Source organism: Helobdella robusta (assembly GCF_000326865.2).
Source record: "Helobdella robusta unplaced genomic scaffold HELROscaffold_1, whole genome shotgun sequence".
Lineage (NCBI taxonomy): Eukaryota > Metazoa > Annelida > Clitellata > Rhynchobdellida > Glossiphoniidae > Helobdella > Helobdella robusta.
The window spans coordinates 5,712,959-5,730,972 of NW_008703570.1; the positions used below are offsets into that span (position 1 = coordinate 5,712,959).

Below are 18,014 nucleotides of genomic sequence, written 5' to 3' on the forward strand. Positions count from 1 at the left end.
TTCCTAAACACGTGAACTTAAAATTTGGATTTGATCAATCAACCAATAAAATAAAACTGCATATGTTAAATTAATTTAAAAAGAACTTTTGCACTCTGCTATATTGGAAAATGTAGGGTCGTTCTGCGTGCATGTTACATGCCCAAAAAATACATAATTTTTATAGAATATGTTTACATTTACACATACCTATGACACATCACTTTTTAAAATATGAACGCTTGTTATGTAACATGTCGCTGCTCAACAAAACGAATGTTAAAATGATTATGGCGAATTATGTACGGCCAATTGGCTAATTATTTCATTTTAAACAAGAGGTCTTACCATTCGAGTTAAATTTCACATTTTAAATACAGAATGTTAAATTAAATTATAAATGTTAATTGACAGGTTTTCGAAATTAAGGCCACTAAAATTAAAACATCGAATTCATTTCGATGCGTCTTTATGTTAAAAGGTGGTAGGGTAGATAATTATTAGAAACAAAAACACAATTTTCACTTATGTTGGCAATGTAATGAAGCAATCATGATACTGATTTGTTCTCAAATTTTTGACACCAACGCTCGTTCTACCTGACAAGTTCTCTTGATTGCATTCAAATGCTGAGACAACAGATAACAAATATCATATCAGTTTTTTATCAGATACAGCTCTGTATAAATATTAGCCGATTAGCGAGTACGGTTAGGCGTGCTAATACATATTTTAACGAATAAAAATTATTAATAAATAAGACATGTGCAGGTATAAAACACGCATATAAATATGAAGTATGCGACTATGAAAATGTGAAATATGAAGTGTGCAACTTTGAACATCAGGTAACAATAATTTCGGCGCTAATTTACTTGTTCGATTTCGCTTATACCTAAAGTTTGAATTCAAATCGAATTATAAAATAACACGTAGTACAATTAAATCGGTAACACAACAAAAGCAGTTTTAAAATATTTCAGAGCAGGAGTGCACGAAACTATTACAATCGTGTTTTGAACTAACACATGCAACTTATTCACAGCAAGTATTCTCAAATAGTTTGCTTGCACAATTTTAAGCAAACATGTTTTTGTAAATATCTCCATGACTGCATGTAACTGTTAATGACTTTTACACTAAAATAATATATACCTTAATGAAGTATGCATGGAGATAATTTTACGCAGTTTAAAAATCTTGAAAAGCATAGCCTAATTATGAACAATTTCTATAATTTTAGGTATTATTCTATTAAATTACACTGACAGACAAGACTTAAAATAAAGTTAAAAGCTGTTTTTAAGAATTTTCAACATACCTCTTGTTTGCTTACTATGTTAGTATATTAAAGTATGTATGTACATGTATATGAGTCTGTTATATAAAGCAAGGATAACCATATATATGTATTTATATATATTTATATATATTTGTATATACACACACACACACACATATATACATATATATATATATATATATATATATATATATATATATATATATATATATATATATATATATATGAAATGCTGAAAGTTTACAGAGTTTAGAATTAAAAATGACTCATACTCGTTGAAGTTGTAGCTGTGTAAGCTTACACAGGCAGCACAGCTAGGATAGGCCACTATAAGAAATAAGCCTGTAACTACAAACTCAAGTACAACGGAAAAGTTAACAAGGTACGGAACAGTAAAGAATTTTTGATTTTCAGAGCGGACATTGAATTTTCAGCAAGCAAATATGAGAGAAATTGTTCACATTCAAGCCGGCCAGTGCGGTAATCAGATTGGTGCTAAAGTAAGTTAGATTTAAAATAAATTCTGTTGTTATTTTAACGTTAAAGTTTAATAACAGGTTAACATTTTAATTTTTATTTTTTGAAGTCTAAATTGAAAGTTTACTTTCACAACGTTTTTTAAACTGTTTTTCATTTTCGATAGATAACCTAACATAATATAAAATATAACATGAAATTAATAATAAATAAATAAACAGAACACTATCATTTTTCTGTTGCACTGTATATCCTGAAGTTTTTTATTTGGTTTATTTTCTTTTTTATTAAGATATTTAATTGAGTTTCAGTGTGCAACGTCGACAAATTATTGTGTAAATTAAATGTTGTACACATACACACAAAAAATAAGGACACATGATATGACACACAAGCATGAAAAATGTTTTTAACCTAATTATAATTTTTACACTACACATTAATTATGTAATGTAATGCTTCATTTCATTTAATTAATATTAAGTAAATGAGGTTTGGATTAATTTGTTAATTTTTGTCTTGTGATGAATTTAAGTTTTGGGAAGTTATCTCGGATGAGCATGGTATTGATCCAACTGGAACCTATCATGGAGATTCTGATCTCCAATTGGAAAGAATTAGTGTCTACTACAATGCTGCTTCAGGTTTTATTAAACTTTCTGACTTTCTTTTTCTCAACAACTGTTATGTTAACACTTTAACATTGATATGCATTAATTTCATGTTTTTGAAAACACTTAATTTACCAAATTAAGGGGGAAAGTATGTCCCTAGAGCCGTGCTAGTTGATTTAGAACCGGGCACAATGGATTCAGTGAGGTCAGGTCCTTTTGGACAGATTTTCAGGCCAGACAATTTTGTGTTTGGTCAAAGTGGTGCTGGTAACAACTGGGCTAAAGGCCATTACACAGAAGGGGCTGAACTTGTGGATTCAGTTTTAGATGTTGTCAGAAAAGAATCAGAAAGCTGTGACTGCCTCCAAGGCTTCCAAATGACTCACTCCCTGGGCGGCGGGACTGGTTCTGGCATGGGTACCTTGCTGATCTCAAAAATAAGAGAAGAATATCCAGACAGAATAATGAACACTTTTTCCGTTGTTCCTTCACCTAAAGTAATTATAGTTACATTTTATAAAGTATTTAAATTTTATAAATTTTTTACAAGTTTTGTTATTTTTATATAATTTTTTAATGAATTTTTAAAATAGCTTTTATGAGGCCTTTAAATTCCAGATAATAACAAGTTATTTAGGTTTTTTTGAGCTTGTCTGATTTTTGATTTTAAATATCAATCAGTTTGAAGATTAATGTTGCTCTTGAATATAAATAGTAGTGAATGACATACCATGGGTAGTTTATAAATGTATGATCTGACGTAATTCAAATGGACAGCAACTCACAATCTGTTAAATACATTTCGACGTATTTGTTAATTTTTTAAATTTTAGGTTTCTGACACAGTTGTTGAACCTTACAATGCAACTCTATCAGTTCACCAGTTGGTTGAAAACACAGATGAGACATATTGCATAGACAATGAAGCCCTCTATGATATATGCTTCAGAACATTGAAATTGTCAACTCCTACTTACGGTGATCTGAATCATCTAGTTTCAGCCACAATGTCTGGTGTTACAACGTGTCTCAGGTTTCCTGGTCAATTAAATGCGGATCTTAGAAAATTAGCCGTTAACATGGTTCCATTTCCTCGTCTTCACTTTTTCATGCCAGGTTTTGCTCCACTCACGTCACGAGGTAGCCAGCAATACAGAGCGTTAAGTGTGCCTGAGCTAACACAACAAATGTTTGATTCAAAAAATATGATGGCCGCCTGTGATCCTCGCCATGGACGCTACTTGACCGTTGCTGCCATCTTCAGAGGAAGAATGTCTATGAAGGAAGTTGATGAACAAATGCTGAACATCCAAAACAAAAATAGCAGCTTTTTTGTGGAATGGATTCCTAACAATGTTAAGACAGCTGTTTGTGATATACCTCCAAAAGGCTTAAAAATGTCAGCCACCTTCATTGGCAACTCGACAGCCATCCAGGTTAATTTTTGAAATTAGGCTATTAATGCAAATTGAATGAATCTTAGTTCTTTGCTTGTTAATCTTATGTAAAGTGACTTTGAGTGATAACACTATTTCAACGGAAACCGAGGTTGAGTCTGATTCAATTAATTATTTATAATTTTTTACAGGAATTGTTCAAACGTATTTCTGAGCAGTTCACGGCCATGTTTCGTCGAAAAGCTTTCTTGCATTGGTACACTGGGGAGGGTATGGATGAGATGGAGTTCACAGAGGCGGAATCTAACATGAATGATTTGGTTTCCGAGTACCAGCAGTATCAGGAGGCGACTATTGAAGAGGAAGGTGACTACGAAGAAGAAGAAACTGCAGAAAATGCATAAACCATTTTGCGCTCATTTTGTGAGCTCAATTTAGTATTTTTTTAATAAAACTAAAATTTATATTAATTCCGTCTCTTTATTATGATAAGCATTTCACGCCATGTGTTCATTCTTGAACCTTTCAATAGTATTTTAAATTTTGTATTCGTTGCTGAGGGGCCATTTTAATTGTTTAAAAATATTTATAAAAATGTTTATTTTGAAAACTTAAACTATTTGACGATAGTCTCCAGTTAGTGTTATTTCATAAATTCCTTCTACCTTGGTGTCTGAGTTTTTTTCGTATAACTCAATTTTTAGCGTTACTAGCGGCTCACGACATTTGCTACTTTCGAAAAATGGCAATGAGGTAGGATCTACTTGAATTAAATTAAATTAAAGAACTAATAAATTAAATTTAAAAGCAGTTTGAATCTCCAGATGTAACTTATTTTTCTGTATAATAATTCCCAATTCGAAAAGATTCCCAAATCATAATTTATCGATGTCTACAATGTAATGTGTCAGGAAATAACCTGACTTAGACAAAAAAATGAAAAGTCCCGTGCAGACATTGAATAAAACTGGTGTGACTTCAGAGATTTGCTATTAGAAAAAGTTGAAAAGCCTTTGCTTTGTAAAAAAAAACTAAAGTTTTTGTTTCCTATTAGTTATGATTTAAAAATGCTAATCCGATTAAAACTCAAAATGTGGAAAAATTATTGGAAAACTGGTGACTTAAATGCTTATCAAGAGTACAAACTAGCAAGCAATTAAGTAAAGTTAGGGACTAGAATTGTAGAAATGAACCATCTAGAACTCATCACATACAACATTAAAAAATCCAAAACTTTTGGAAACGCGTGAATAGACTAACACGCCACTATAAAAAAGTTGGAATCCTGCAAGTAGATGGTCAAATCTTCACAAAAGATGCCGATAAAGCTAATGCATTTGCAAAATATTTTGGATCAATTTTTGTGACCGATGCAGATGTTGATGAGATGAAAATGTTTGTGATTACGATCCAAGATGTTAAGAATGAACTGAGAAACCTGAAAAATTATAAAACGTCAGGACCAGCGGAACACACCCTCGTATCCTCATGGAATGTAAAGCATCCTTGTCCGCATACATGTGCATCATGTTCAACTTGTCACTGAAATCTAAATAGGTGCCAGCAGACTGGAAAATAAGCACAACCATCCCGATCTATAAAAAAGGCTCAAAATCTGATGCAAAACATTACAGATCAATCTCTTTAACATCGGTACCTTGCAAGGTAATAGAATCAATTGTCAAAGATTACTTACTGGATCATTTTCAAAGTAATAATCTTTTCTATAAAAAGCAGTTTGGATTTTTCCCAGACAGATCTACTGTTTCACAACTTCTATATTTTCTAAATAACGTCACAAAAGTAATGGATCTAAACAAAGAAGTAGATGTTAAATACACGCATATTGAAAAAGCCTTCGACAACAAACCGGTATCAAAATTCTCAAGTTACGGGGTTAAGACAAACATTGCAGTGATGGGTATTACCAACTACAAATAGTTAACTAGTAGTTAAAATGTAGTTAATAACTATTTTATTTTGAGTAGTTATTAACTACTAGTTAACTATTTTTAGTGTAGTTAGTAGATATTACAGTTAACTATTTTTTAACTATTTGAACATATTTTCCCTCAGAAATAATTTTTATCTTTTTATTGCACATCCCTATTTTCCAATTTGTTTATTATTATCCGCCGTCAACGCCATTTCTTTTTCAGCTTTTTTTGTGTGCTGGATGCAGGTAATTTGCGTTTGATTAATTATTTAATATGAATACTCAAAAACTCTGCAGTGGTTGAGCGTCTTTTCAGTGTTGCTGAACAAATTCTAACTGATAAACGCTGTAGATTGTCTAATGGTCATACCAAAAAAATGATTTTTTGAGAGATTATCTTAAAAAACACACATTTAAAAAAACATTTATTAAAAAAATATTTATGTTGGTTAATTAATTTGCAAAAAATTTTCAGTAAAGTTTTTTTAATAATAATAATAAAAAGTAGTTAAAAAAATTTGCAAAAATTTTCAGAAGGGTTATATTATAAGCTACTCGAAAAAAGTTACAAACTATAGCTTAACTATTAGTAAGTTGTTAGTAATTACTAGTTAACTAGTTATAGCTGGTAATTAAACTACCTATCTTTGCATTTTTCATACAAGCATCTGAGTCAAGTTTTCCAAGTCTTTATAGACATAGGGGTAGCGCCCATGACTGGAAAATAAGTAGTATAGTTCCGATTTTTATAAAAGCCGTAGCCCGATTTTAGGCCAATGGCTTTGACGGCAACTTGTAAAATTTTGGAATCTATTATAACAGAACACCTGAAGAGAAATTTTTTGAACTGAACAACGTTGGAAATGCATTGGTTTAACACTCAGCCAGGTTGTTTCAAAATTTAAAGAAAATTTATTCAACCAACGTGAGATCGTATGTTTAGTTTAGTCCGCCCAGAAGAAAGTTTTCAGTATATAAATTTTGCTTGCTTCATATTGGAATAAACAAAAATTTAAAAATATTTTGTTAAATTTAATTGACCAATATTTAAATATATATAGCATGTATATATAAATAGATTTAGGATATACACATATATACGTTATTGGCAATAATATTGTATTTGTGCATATCTATGCTTGTGCGTACCGTGCACGTATCTGAAATAACATTTTTTATTATTATAATAACGTATTTGAAATAACAAACATACTAGCCGCGTACCGCTGTTCCAAATGTTTTTTAGCAATTGGGCAATTATTTGGTTTCGTTTTATGTATTCATGTAATACATGGATATATTAACTACATGTAATCCACTATACATCTATACACATATATAGCATTGTATGAATTCTACCGAATTATTATTATTGTTAACGGGGGTTTAAAGTGGTTCAGAAGACTATGGTCTGTGTAAGAACCACTACTAATTAGATCTCCTAATATCCTATCTGTCCGAGTTTGGCTTTGAAGCTGTTGAGTGAATTCGCAGAGACTGCATCATCGCTTAGCTCGTTCCAGGCGTTGACCACTCTACTGCTGAAGAATCTGCTCTTTATTTTTCCATCCGAGTTTTTGAAAATCTTAAATCTGTGTCCTCGTAGTTTATCACTGTTTACTAGCCTGAAAAATCTCGAGTATGGTGTTGTTTCCTTATTCGTGATCAATTTATATGTTTGGATTAAATCTCCTCTACATCTTCTTTTTTCCAATGATGTCAAGTCGCATTTTTTCAATCTCTCATCGTATTCCATTTTTCCGATTCCTCTAATCATTCTTGTGGCTCTACGCTGTACTTTTTCCAAAACTTCCTTATCTTTCTGCATATATGGGCTCCATGCTTGAACACAGTACTCCAGATGAGGTCTGACCAGGGTTTTATACAGTTTCAGCATAATATGCTTCTCTCTGCTGACCATTGTTCTTCTTATAAATCCCAAGATCGTATTGGCTCTGGCCGCTGCACCTGTACATTGTCTTGACGGTTTTGTGCTTTGATGAACAATGATTCCTAGATCCTTTTCTTCCTCTGTCGATCGTAGTTCTCTTTCACCAATTTTATATTCATATCTAGCGTTCTTCCTCCCTAAGTGCATGACTTCACATTTGTCAACGTTGAAAAGCATTTGCCAGTCCTTGGACCATTGGTACAGTCTTGCTAGGTCTTTTTGCAATATTTCTGCATCTTCATCGTTGTTGACTTTCCCACATAATTTGGTATCATCTGCAAACTTTGAAATCTTGGAGACTATTCCTTCGTCGATGTCGTTAATGTATATCACAAATAATAGTGGTCCCAATACCGATCCCTGAGGCACGCCACTTGTTACGTCTATCCATCTCGAGTTTATTCCTTTTATCCGCACCTGTTGTCTCCTATCTTTCAGCCAATTTTTTATCCATTGTAGCAGATTTCCTTCTACCCCACATGCCTGTAACTTTTTGGATAATCTTTTATGTGGTACCTTGTCGAATGCTTTTGCAAAATCTAAATATATTACGTCTACCGAGTTATCCTGGTCTAGGTTAGCATAAACATCTTCAAAACAAATCCAATAGGTTAGATAGACAGGATCGTCCTTTCATAAAACCGTGTTGGCTATCATTGATTATGCAGTTAGAATTTAAGTGCTCGACTATATTCCTCTTGATAATTTTTTTTAATACTTTACATATAATGCAAGTTAAACTAACTGGTCTGTAGTTACTAGTTTCGCTTCTAAGTCCTTTTTTGAACAATGGCGTGACGATAGCGTCCCTCCAATCTCTTGGTATATTTCCTGATCTTAAAGAGTCATTAAATATTTCGCACAGTGTGGCTCCTACTTCATGTCTTATTTCCTTTAAAATTTTGGGTGCAGCTCATCTATTCCTGGAGTTTTATTCTCTTTGAGACTGCCTAGTATTTCGACAACCATATCTTCTGTTATGTAAACACTTGTAAGCATCCTTTCTTGGCTTTCCCCAAGCAATTTTTTTGGCTCCTTTATGTTATTTGTATTTTCTTTTGTCAGCACCGATCCAAAGTAGTTATTGAGCATCTCAGCCATTTCTTTTGCTTCCGTTACAATGTTGCCATGATCAGTCTTCAGAGGCCCCACTTTATCTTTCCTTTTTTGTTTACTTCTCATGTAACTGAAAAAGCTTTTACTGTCTTTACTTATGTTCTCACTTAGCTTTTCTTCACATTCCTTTATTGCTTTCCTGTTTGTTGCCTTTGCTAGATTTCTCTTTCTGATGTATTTATCCCTTGCTGCTTCTAACTCACTTTTTGAGATATCTTTAGCATTTCTGAGATATCTCTGTCTTAACTCCTGCATCTTCTTCCATGCTTTAAATTTTGATCTTCTTGTTTTCTGTACATTTTTATTTATCTACGGTAGCTTTTTGTTGCTTCTCCGGATAGTCGGTATAGTTTCTTCAACAACTTTATTCATACAGGACACAAAGGTTTTCCATTTATTTTGCACTCCAAAATCTTTCAATCGCTCTGCCAAGTTCATCTCTATGATTTTATTTCTGACCTTGTCGTAGTTTGCTTTGAAATAATTGTAGCGCTTTGAATAAGCCTCGTCTTCTTTTTTCTGCTCTAACGCTATGTTGAATCTAAGTATCCTATGAATTGTTGGTATAAATCATTTTAAAGTTTGTCTTTTCAATTTTCCTTACTAGAATTTTCTGGAAATTGTTCAATTTATTGGAAATAGAATTATTATCCAAGTTCATCTTGAAAATTTAATAAAACTGTTGTTATCCAAATTCATCATGCAGATAGGCCTTATTTCGATTTTTCACAAATCATCTTCAGTGCAGATTTGGTTTATAAAGTTTCTTTAAACAAAGCAAAATTAGTTCAAAGTGAGTTACTTAGTTGGTTTCGTATTCTTCTTTAAACTTTAAATTGATTAATGCCAACAATTCGGTACGGTAGAATTCATACAATATTTTATAAAATTTGAAAATATGGTCTTCCAACACACACACACGCCACACACATACACGCACACACATTTACACACACACACTTACACACACACACACACACACATATATATATATATATATATATATATATGTAAATAAATAAATAAATAAATATATATATATATCCCATATACACATTCAAATGATCATGAATGGGAATTCATATTTTCCTCAAACACATACAATATGATGATGTATGATATAAAGAGGATGTTTCTTGCAAATGTATTCAGTCAGATGCACAGACGTAAACAACATAAAAGCAATTGAAATAAATGCATTGAGAACACATTAAATTTAATAATGTTTTCAGTACAATCAAATAAAATCGACGGTTTTATATAATTTAATTTTGTAACTTTTGTTTGTGAAGTTATTATGTTCTTGTCGATTATACGCTTATATCTACATTTGATGAACACGTGCATATTGTTGGTTGGGAATAAATTATGATCTGAACATGTGGAACCTTGCCTTGAACAACCAGACACAAATCGCTAAACAAATTATAGACTACACGGCAATTAACGCCTTCTCAACTTTTTAACCGAAAGTCTTAGAGACAAATCCATCTTGATAACTGTTATAGTTTAAAATGAAGTGAGACTTCGTTTAAATTTTGGTGATTTTGAAAGAATTTTCTTGTGATCAGAAGTTACTTTAAGTTTTTGAGATAATATTCATCCGTTCATTTAATTTAAGAGTCTTCAAGATATGAATATAATTTTTAGTTCAACACAATAAGTTGCAGATTTTTACTTATGAAATGAATAGTTGAATGGAAGATGTAGATGGAGAATATTTTAAAGGAATGCTGCATGTAGCAAGGTTGGTTGCCAATATGCTGTATCTTTATTTTTGTCTTCATTTTTGTTGTTGTTATTAGATGGTGTTGTTGTTGTTAGATGTTGTTGTTGACATTTTATCTAGTTATTAGCATTATGTGTTTAGTTTTTAAAAATATGAAGCAATATATTTGCGTAAAAATGACTAAGTTAATCTTCAACAAGTACTTCTACATACATATATGTGTATCATTAGTTAAAAATGTACTCACTGTTTTAAAAAATCTATGAGAAAAATAAAATATTTAATAACCTCGTATTTTGATGAATATTCTCGCGTGAAAGTAGATATTATCTGATCGTGATCATTTTTATTGACATTTTAAATTTATGGGAATGGTGTCTAGATGAAGTGATTTTGATTTTTTGAATGTATTGTTTGTTATATAATATTCATATAAAAAAACTTGACGTTATATTATGTCAACATCAGTCATTGTTTCAACGCCACCAACATTTTTCTTTATTAACATTTTGCCGCTTATTTGGTTTTATTTATTGGCGCATGGCGAGCGACATAGTTTGTAGGGCAACGTGGGGAAGAGTTGATTGAATGTGTTCCAGCCTCACGAGCGATGCACGTATTTGTAGCCGATGATTGTCACGCACTGCTTGAAAATAATGATTGAACGTGCTTAGTTGTAATTACCATCTAAAGTTAATGAGACCAGACTAAAAACTTTATAATCACGTGACTGATGTATGGCTAACCACGACAGTGCACATGAAGACGTGCACGTGCCAGCCCACTCATTCTTCTTCATAATGAAGTCATGCTCTCAATTATGTGAGTGCCAGAACATGCGTGCTGTAGGGTTTTGTGTACGCAACGATAATAAATGCGCAGCGTCCTCACGTCTCTTCATGCCGACGTATTACTACGGAGACGCAAACTGCATCTCTCTCTTCTTTCGTGTCTTGTGTGTATGTAAATATATATGTATACACCAATACAGCAATATGATTGCACCATGTACCCAGCTGTATAACACTTGGAATAAAGTAGAACACATAAACCGAGCAAGAAACGTGTGCTTTGTTGGTCACTCGTGTCATCCCTTTTATTTTCGTCTTTAAAAATGCATAAAAACTATGAGATTCGAAAATGCTCCTCTACAACCTCCTATTTTTCATTGCCTACCTCGTGCTACAACTTGAATATTAAATGCCTCTGAAACATGAAGTAAAGTTTTATTCAAAATATATTTTAGTTAGTTAGGAATAACAAACTTTTTTGGCAATTGGAAAAGCAGAGTTGAAGACTAGACCAAAATATAGCTTAATTTTTATTTTCAATTGATTGGAGTGGTGGATCTTTAAAGGGAGAACTAGGGGCAGTTATTTTTATTAGAATTCAGTGAGACTCAGATATTGCACACCACAAATCTTGGTCTCTCCAGATCTGCCACTGATTGGTTGGATAGTCTGGTCTTGTCTCGATGCAGTGAAATTTTCAAATAAGAAGAATCATGGTTTTAAAAGCAAAAGCAAGTTGTCAGAAACCTACCAACTGTCCATGGCAACCAACAAAGATAACATTTTATGAAATATTTCTTATCTTTACCACGCTTGTTTTAATTCCACACATTCGTCTGTTAATATCTAAAGTATAAATCTTGTACTCGAATTTTTGATAACTTCCCATTGTCAGATTAAGCTGAAATATTATTTACTGGCTCATTTTTGATTACAGATTATGAATTAAAGGAATTAATTGAATTAATAAATAAATTAATTGAAAAATAAATTAATAAATGTTTTGACATATTTTAAACATCGCGAGCAAATAAAATAATGTACATATATAGACGTACAATTTTAAATATATGAGCGTTTTTAATTTTTTTTTCTTCAACTTGTTTTATTGTAACGAATTCAAGGATCGATTTGGTGTTCTCTTACAACAGCGCAATCAAACATTAGCACTACCGCAATCGTTCCGACATCTCATCTCAAAAACAGAATTCAGCAAAAAAGAAAGGTAGTAAAAACTGGTCCATAAAAATTGAAACTAATTGATAGAAAAGTGTTATCACCTGTATAAAATTTTAATGTCTGATAACCATATTGATAAAAAGATAAACGCATTATAGTTTTTTGAATATTTAATTTTTAAATAAAACTAAATAACTGTTTATTTACTTAAAAAAAACCTTTTGAAAACGAATCTGGTGAATGAAAATGTTTAAAAGTAGTTAACTACTTAAACAGCAGTTAAAGAGTAGTTAATAACTGCTGCAAATAAAAATAGTTGAGAAATGGGTAGTAACTATGTTTTGAACTAAGTAGTTAACCATAGTAGTTAACTACTTTTTAACTTTTTAGCCATGAACTCAAAAATCTACAAAGCAATATCTGGAAAGAGGTCAATAACATTGGTGTATGAACCTACCAATTAGTTGAGGAAAGTCAACAAGTGAAAAAACAAAGCAGCGATTCCTTTGCACTGGTTGTTATATAATTAAAAATTAGACAGCAAGTAGACATCCATCAAAGAATCTAATGGTAAATAAAACAAAATTAATTTAAAATTATATAGATATAAAAACAACTAATAAATAATGTTGGATATGTGGATGAAATCTAAAAAAATCTAAAAATATATCTGGCAAAGTTTTACTTATATATTATGTTTTACTTGATATATTTATATATATATATATACTTATATATATATATATACTTATATATATATACTATATAAATATATACTATATATATATATATTATATATTACATATATATATATATATATAAGAGCAAAACAAAGCAATACGGTTCAATATTATTTGGTTGTTAATAACTATTCTTGTTAGCTTTTGTTGCCTGCATGGTTTTTTGTTGGTTTTCTGCATTGCAGTAAAAATTCATTTTTCTCAGTAAACTGAAAAAGATATATATTTATATATAAATATATAAATAATATATATGTGTGTGTGTTTTTGAATGTGTGTGTTTTGGAGTGTTTGTGTGTGTTTTGGAGTGTTTGTATGTGTTTTGAAGTGTTTGTGTAAAATATAAATCTATTTTATTTTCAGATTATAAAAATTCTTTGTATTGCGGATAATGTATAATTCGTTTATATAGTTTAAACTTACAGTTTTAACATTTATGCTGTTACATTTATAACGAGTATACCTAAAAAAGCGTGAAATCTTCTTTTAAAAATATCTATCTTGTCAAGCTCTAATTTATTTCTGAAAGCATATTTTTTTCATAAAAATTAATGCAAAAGTTTTATTTACAAGAATTATGTAGAAATGCATGTGGAATTATCTGACAAGTTACCTGAGACACTCTCCAATCTGTTCTTGGTTAGTTCACACTCGGTCATTTGTCCGTCATTTGATGTAGCTTCTTTCAGACTCCTCAAAAATATTTTATTCAAGAGCAAATAACATTTTTTGTCAGTGAAGGTAGATGATAGTAACTCAAACCCAAGTTCTCCAATCACAAAAATATGAAAGTAGCAACTGTGGCAATAGTTGAAAATGCCTTTCGTTCCTCAGGGGTTCACCTAAACATGTGAACGAGCATCTTGCGAGATTATCAGTTGGCTTCATCAGATATTTCAAAACATCTACAGTTAAAAAGTTCTATCGAAAATACAATAATACTTCAAATTCATCAACGTACTTATACAAACGAGTAGTTTTCATTGAATATTTTTAAAATTTTTCTAAACTGAAATTGGATAGTTCGTTGTAACTTTTACGAGCTAAATCATCGCCCCAAATTTACGCGATAAGCCCAAAAAAATGTTGCTAATTTTTTTTCAGGAGCAAATGGGATCGAAAAGGACCGAAGAAATTAATGGAATGTTTCATTGGATTACATTTTAAAAAGTAACAGAAACATTCGATTACCGAAAAGTAGGAAGCTTCACAATGAATGTAGGAAGTTTTAATGAAATATTATTTTGCTTTAATTGGTGCACACACACACGCACACACACATATATATATTTATACATATTTCAATTTCAAATTATTCAATTTTATTCTGCAAAAAGCATGAAGACACAGAAGCTCAAACGAAACAAATAAAAATTGAAACATGAAAATTAAAAAGATTATTAAAATCGTTAAACACTCAGATATAACTACACTATTCGTTCATTATTATTAATACAGTGCATAGCAACCAGTCAATGCAAATGTCAAAGTGCCTTCCTTGTGTGCATACACCTAATGGAGCAAAACAATTTGCTTGTGAATGAAATAACGTTAACTATATCAATAATGCTTGGATTAACCATTTTTAATAAGTCTGAAAATCTGAATTTTAATGATGTCTCATCCAAATTTTTTAAGCTTTTTTTAAAATAGTTGATGGGTGGTTTATGGTAATAAATGTGAGGAAGGAGCTAGTTCGTATTGGCGTTATCTTGTCAACCTCATTTACAAGTGATATCTTCAATAATGAAGAAGTAAGCGAATTAATATAATATGTAAGTTAATTTATGTACTTAAACAACTGGAAGTCGAACATAGAAACATCGTCATTACATTTGTTGTCAGTGAAAATCACATTCTTGTAATGGAAAGAGTTGTAATAATTTTTTGGAATATCATTAAATAAATAATCATGAAGATAGTTAGCATGCATATGAAAACAAAGTGTTCAGTATCCTTCATTGTTTATGTTGCTCCGTCGGGAATTTACTGGAAAACAGCATATCAAATAAGAACTATTATATATACAATATATACAATGGATGTTGACAGCATTCATATTGCAATATATATATATATATGTGTGTGTGTGTGTGTGTGTGTGTGTTTACTTACGTGTGTTCATATATTAGTTTAAATATCACGTATGTATTTATATCCGTTTACATAGAGTTATTTTCTCTCTCTCTCTCTCTCTCTTTCTTTTTCTCTCTTTCTTTTTCTCTTTCTTTCTCTCTCTTTCTCTCTCTCTCTCTCTCTCTCTATATATATATATATATACTCTTAGGAAAACAAAAATTAACAACAAGCTTAATATAGATGAAGCGCGTTTGCTCAAGAAAGAATAAAAAATGATGATGTTATATCAAAATTGAACCAACATTAAAGCAGGAGGAGATTATATAATTTAATCACTGCCAGCATGCACGTGAACAAGCTCTTAGATGGAATCTTTTTTTACTCTTTAAAAAAATATGAATCCGACAGACGATAATTTATCGGTAATCTACTTATCCCCGCTCAGCACACTATTCAGTATTCAAAGCATTTATAAAATAATAATAAAAATAATAGCAACAAAGCTTAAGTGGTTCAGTAGACTAGTATCCTAGCTAAATGAAGTTTAAAAAAATACAATCGTTAATTTTACCTGTTAATTAAGAAAGCAATGCACTACAGGTACCGCATTTTGTTCTTTAAAACTTTAAAACGAGCTGTCAAGTAATGAAAAGTTATTTTGTTACTCCAACTCTAGTTTCTGGATAAAATTGTACATAGCCTAATAACGTAAGGCAATGGGAAAGAAGGAAGGCGTCTATGTTATCCGTCGACATTTCTATAAGCTTCCTCATCGTTGTTCAGTTGGTTGTAGTTTTAGTATGCATATTCAACAGTAAGTAATGTTTCCCGAGAATGATAGTTGGAGCATACGTTCATTTTAGACATTTATTGATTGTTTGTAGTTTTTATGGATGAGGTTGGCGTCCAATGAATCGAAAGAATTGTCACGAATTCGAGAATCAATTTGAGATTGCTGCAATCTCTTTAGCCAAAGTCTGTCGTTTAAACAGACCAATAACATGAGACAATATTACATTAAAATATGTAACGTAGATATATGAAAAAATACATGCAACTCCAGATATTTATTGTGCAACTCAATCATAGAACACGTCTTTAAAAAAATAAAACAGTTTCTCAAGTGAAAATTTAAATTTCTAAGGAATAGAAATACTTCAACAGGCACACTCGCGAAAACACACAATGGACATGTTTATAATAAACTCTTAATGAGGTTTCTCAAAAATAAATTGAAGTTTTTGTAGGCAGCAATTTAAAAATTGTAACTGTCTAAGGGATTCAATTGACCACGACGATATTATTATTATTATTATTATTATTATGTTATTCACTCTATTGACATTCCTTAGAAGATAGTACTGTGATTAAATGCTATTAATAACAATGTTAACAATAATAATAACATTATTATTATTATTGTCGTTCATATAATTTTTATTATTAGTTAAACTATATAAATTTAATTCGATCACAAGTTTATTAATTTTCAGATCAAAGAATTTCTCGAATTTAGATGAGCAATGGACAAACTCTAAATCATACTTCTGCAACGTTTTAAAGTGTTTTAAATGGATTTGAAAAACAAGAATTTTAAAAGACTTTTGCAGAAACCCTGACAATGAATTATCTTTCAAAAATTTATTATAAACGTGATTCAACTGCATCCAAATAGAAGAATGTGTTCGTAGTCAACATTTGAATATTTTTCATTAGTAACATACATATGCTGGTGACATATTTTCTGAAATTGATATGTCATTCTGAAAATACTTTAATTGTTCAAGTTTAGAATTCCCGTTTACCATGGGAGCTTTGTATGAAGATGTGGAAACTTTTTTTGGAGACATATTCGCTTGGTATGGAAAAGTTGTTTCCCGGTTTCCCATTCTCCTTACAACAATTCCACTCCTATTTTGTGTATTTTCTGGTTTCGGATTACTCAGCATTCGTTATGAAACCAACATCGAAAATTTATATTCTCCAATCAACAGTGAAGCTCAAAAAGATCGACAACTGATGAAATCTCATTTCAAACCAGGTCAACTCCCTGAACAAGTTTTAAAGAAGAAAAATTTGTCGAGACAGCTAAATTTATTTGATTTTAAATTCAACCAGCAAATTAATTACCCAGCATACTTTGAAATAATTATTTACAGTAAATTTCGCGATAAAACTTTTGAATTTGCTTATTTGCCTGAAAATCTTCAGCGATATCAGTTAACACCTAATGAATCGAAAACCCCATTAAATAGAACTACAGCACCATTGGAAATTTCATCCAATCCGTCAATAGTTACATTATATACTAAAACAGTTGCATCAGCCTCAATATCAAATTCTACCACTTCACAACTTTTTAACGTAACAAATACCAAAATAAATAAGCTCCCGTTCAGTAATTTTAAATTAATAAGTTTCGATGCCAACTTGGCAGATGATTTGGAGGAGAATCGAGAAATGAATACAAATTATAACAATTTAACAAATTTGGATTCTATTTCAATGGATGCCATCCAACAGTTGTACCACTATATAGCAACATTCAAAAACCACAAGACTCGTAACTACAGCTATGAAAATATTTGCGCCAGTTTTCTTAATCAATGTTTAGTCGATATTATAGAATTAACTGATGATAACAGAAAAACGTCATGCATTCCAAAACGTTTTGTAGATTTTGAAGAAAAAATAAATTTAGAGGATGAAATGTATAAAATCGA

General features: G+C 31.1%; 2 protein-coding genes across 2 annotated transcripts; one reads left to right on the forward strand and one right to left on the reverse strand.

Moving 5' to 3' along the window:
- The first annotated feature begins 1,635 nt into the window (after positions 1-1,635).
- On the forward strand, positions 1,636-6,146 carry HELRODRAFT_93295 (hypothetical protein). Its single transcript, XM_009010923.1, has 6 exons — positions 1,636-1,782; positions 2,295-2,403; positions 2,515-2,870; positions 3,207-3,809; positions 3,962-4,443; positions 6,125-6,146. The coding sequence occupies exons 1-5, from the start codon at positions 1,726-1,728 to the stop codon at positions 4,172-4,174; spliced, it is 1,338 nt and encodes a 445-aa protein (XP_009009171.1). The 5' UTR covers positions 1,636-1,725; the 3' UTR covers positions 4,175-4,443; positions 6,125-6,146.
- Positions 6,147-8,315: 2,169 nt separating this feature from the next.
- Positions 8,316-8,564, reverse strand: HELRODRAFT_137313 (hypothetical protein; the record flags this gene model as incomplete). Its single annotated transcript, XM_009010924.1, has 1 exon — positions 8,316-8,564. A coding segment is annotated over one exon (249 nt), but the record flags the coding sequence as incomplete, so codon positions are not given.
- Between the last annotated feature and the right edge of the window lie 9,450 nt (positions 8,565-18,014).

Excerpts from the sequence above, each read along its gene's own strand:
- HELRODRAFT_93295 (XM_009010923.1), top strand. The coding sequence starts at position 1,726 with ATGAGAGAAATTGTTCACATTCAAGCCGGCCAGTGCGGTAATCAGATT. Across the intron at positions 1,783-2,294 it reads GTAATCAGATTGGTGCTAAA|TTTTGGGAAGTTATCTCGGA; the intron begins GTAAGTTAGATT and ends GATGAATTTAAG. Across the intron at positions 2,404-2,514 it reads CTACTACAATGCTGCTTCAG|GGGGAAAGTATGTCCCTAGA; the intron begins GTTTTATTAAAC and ends TACCAAATTAAG.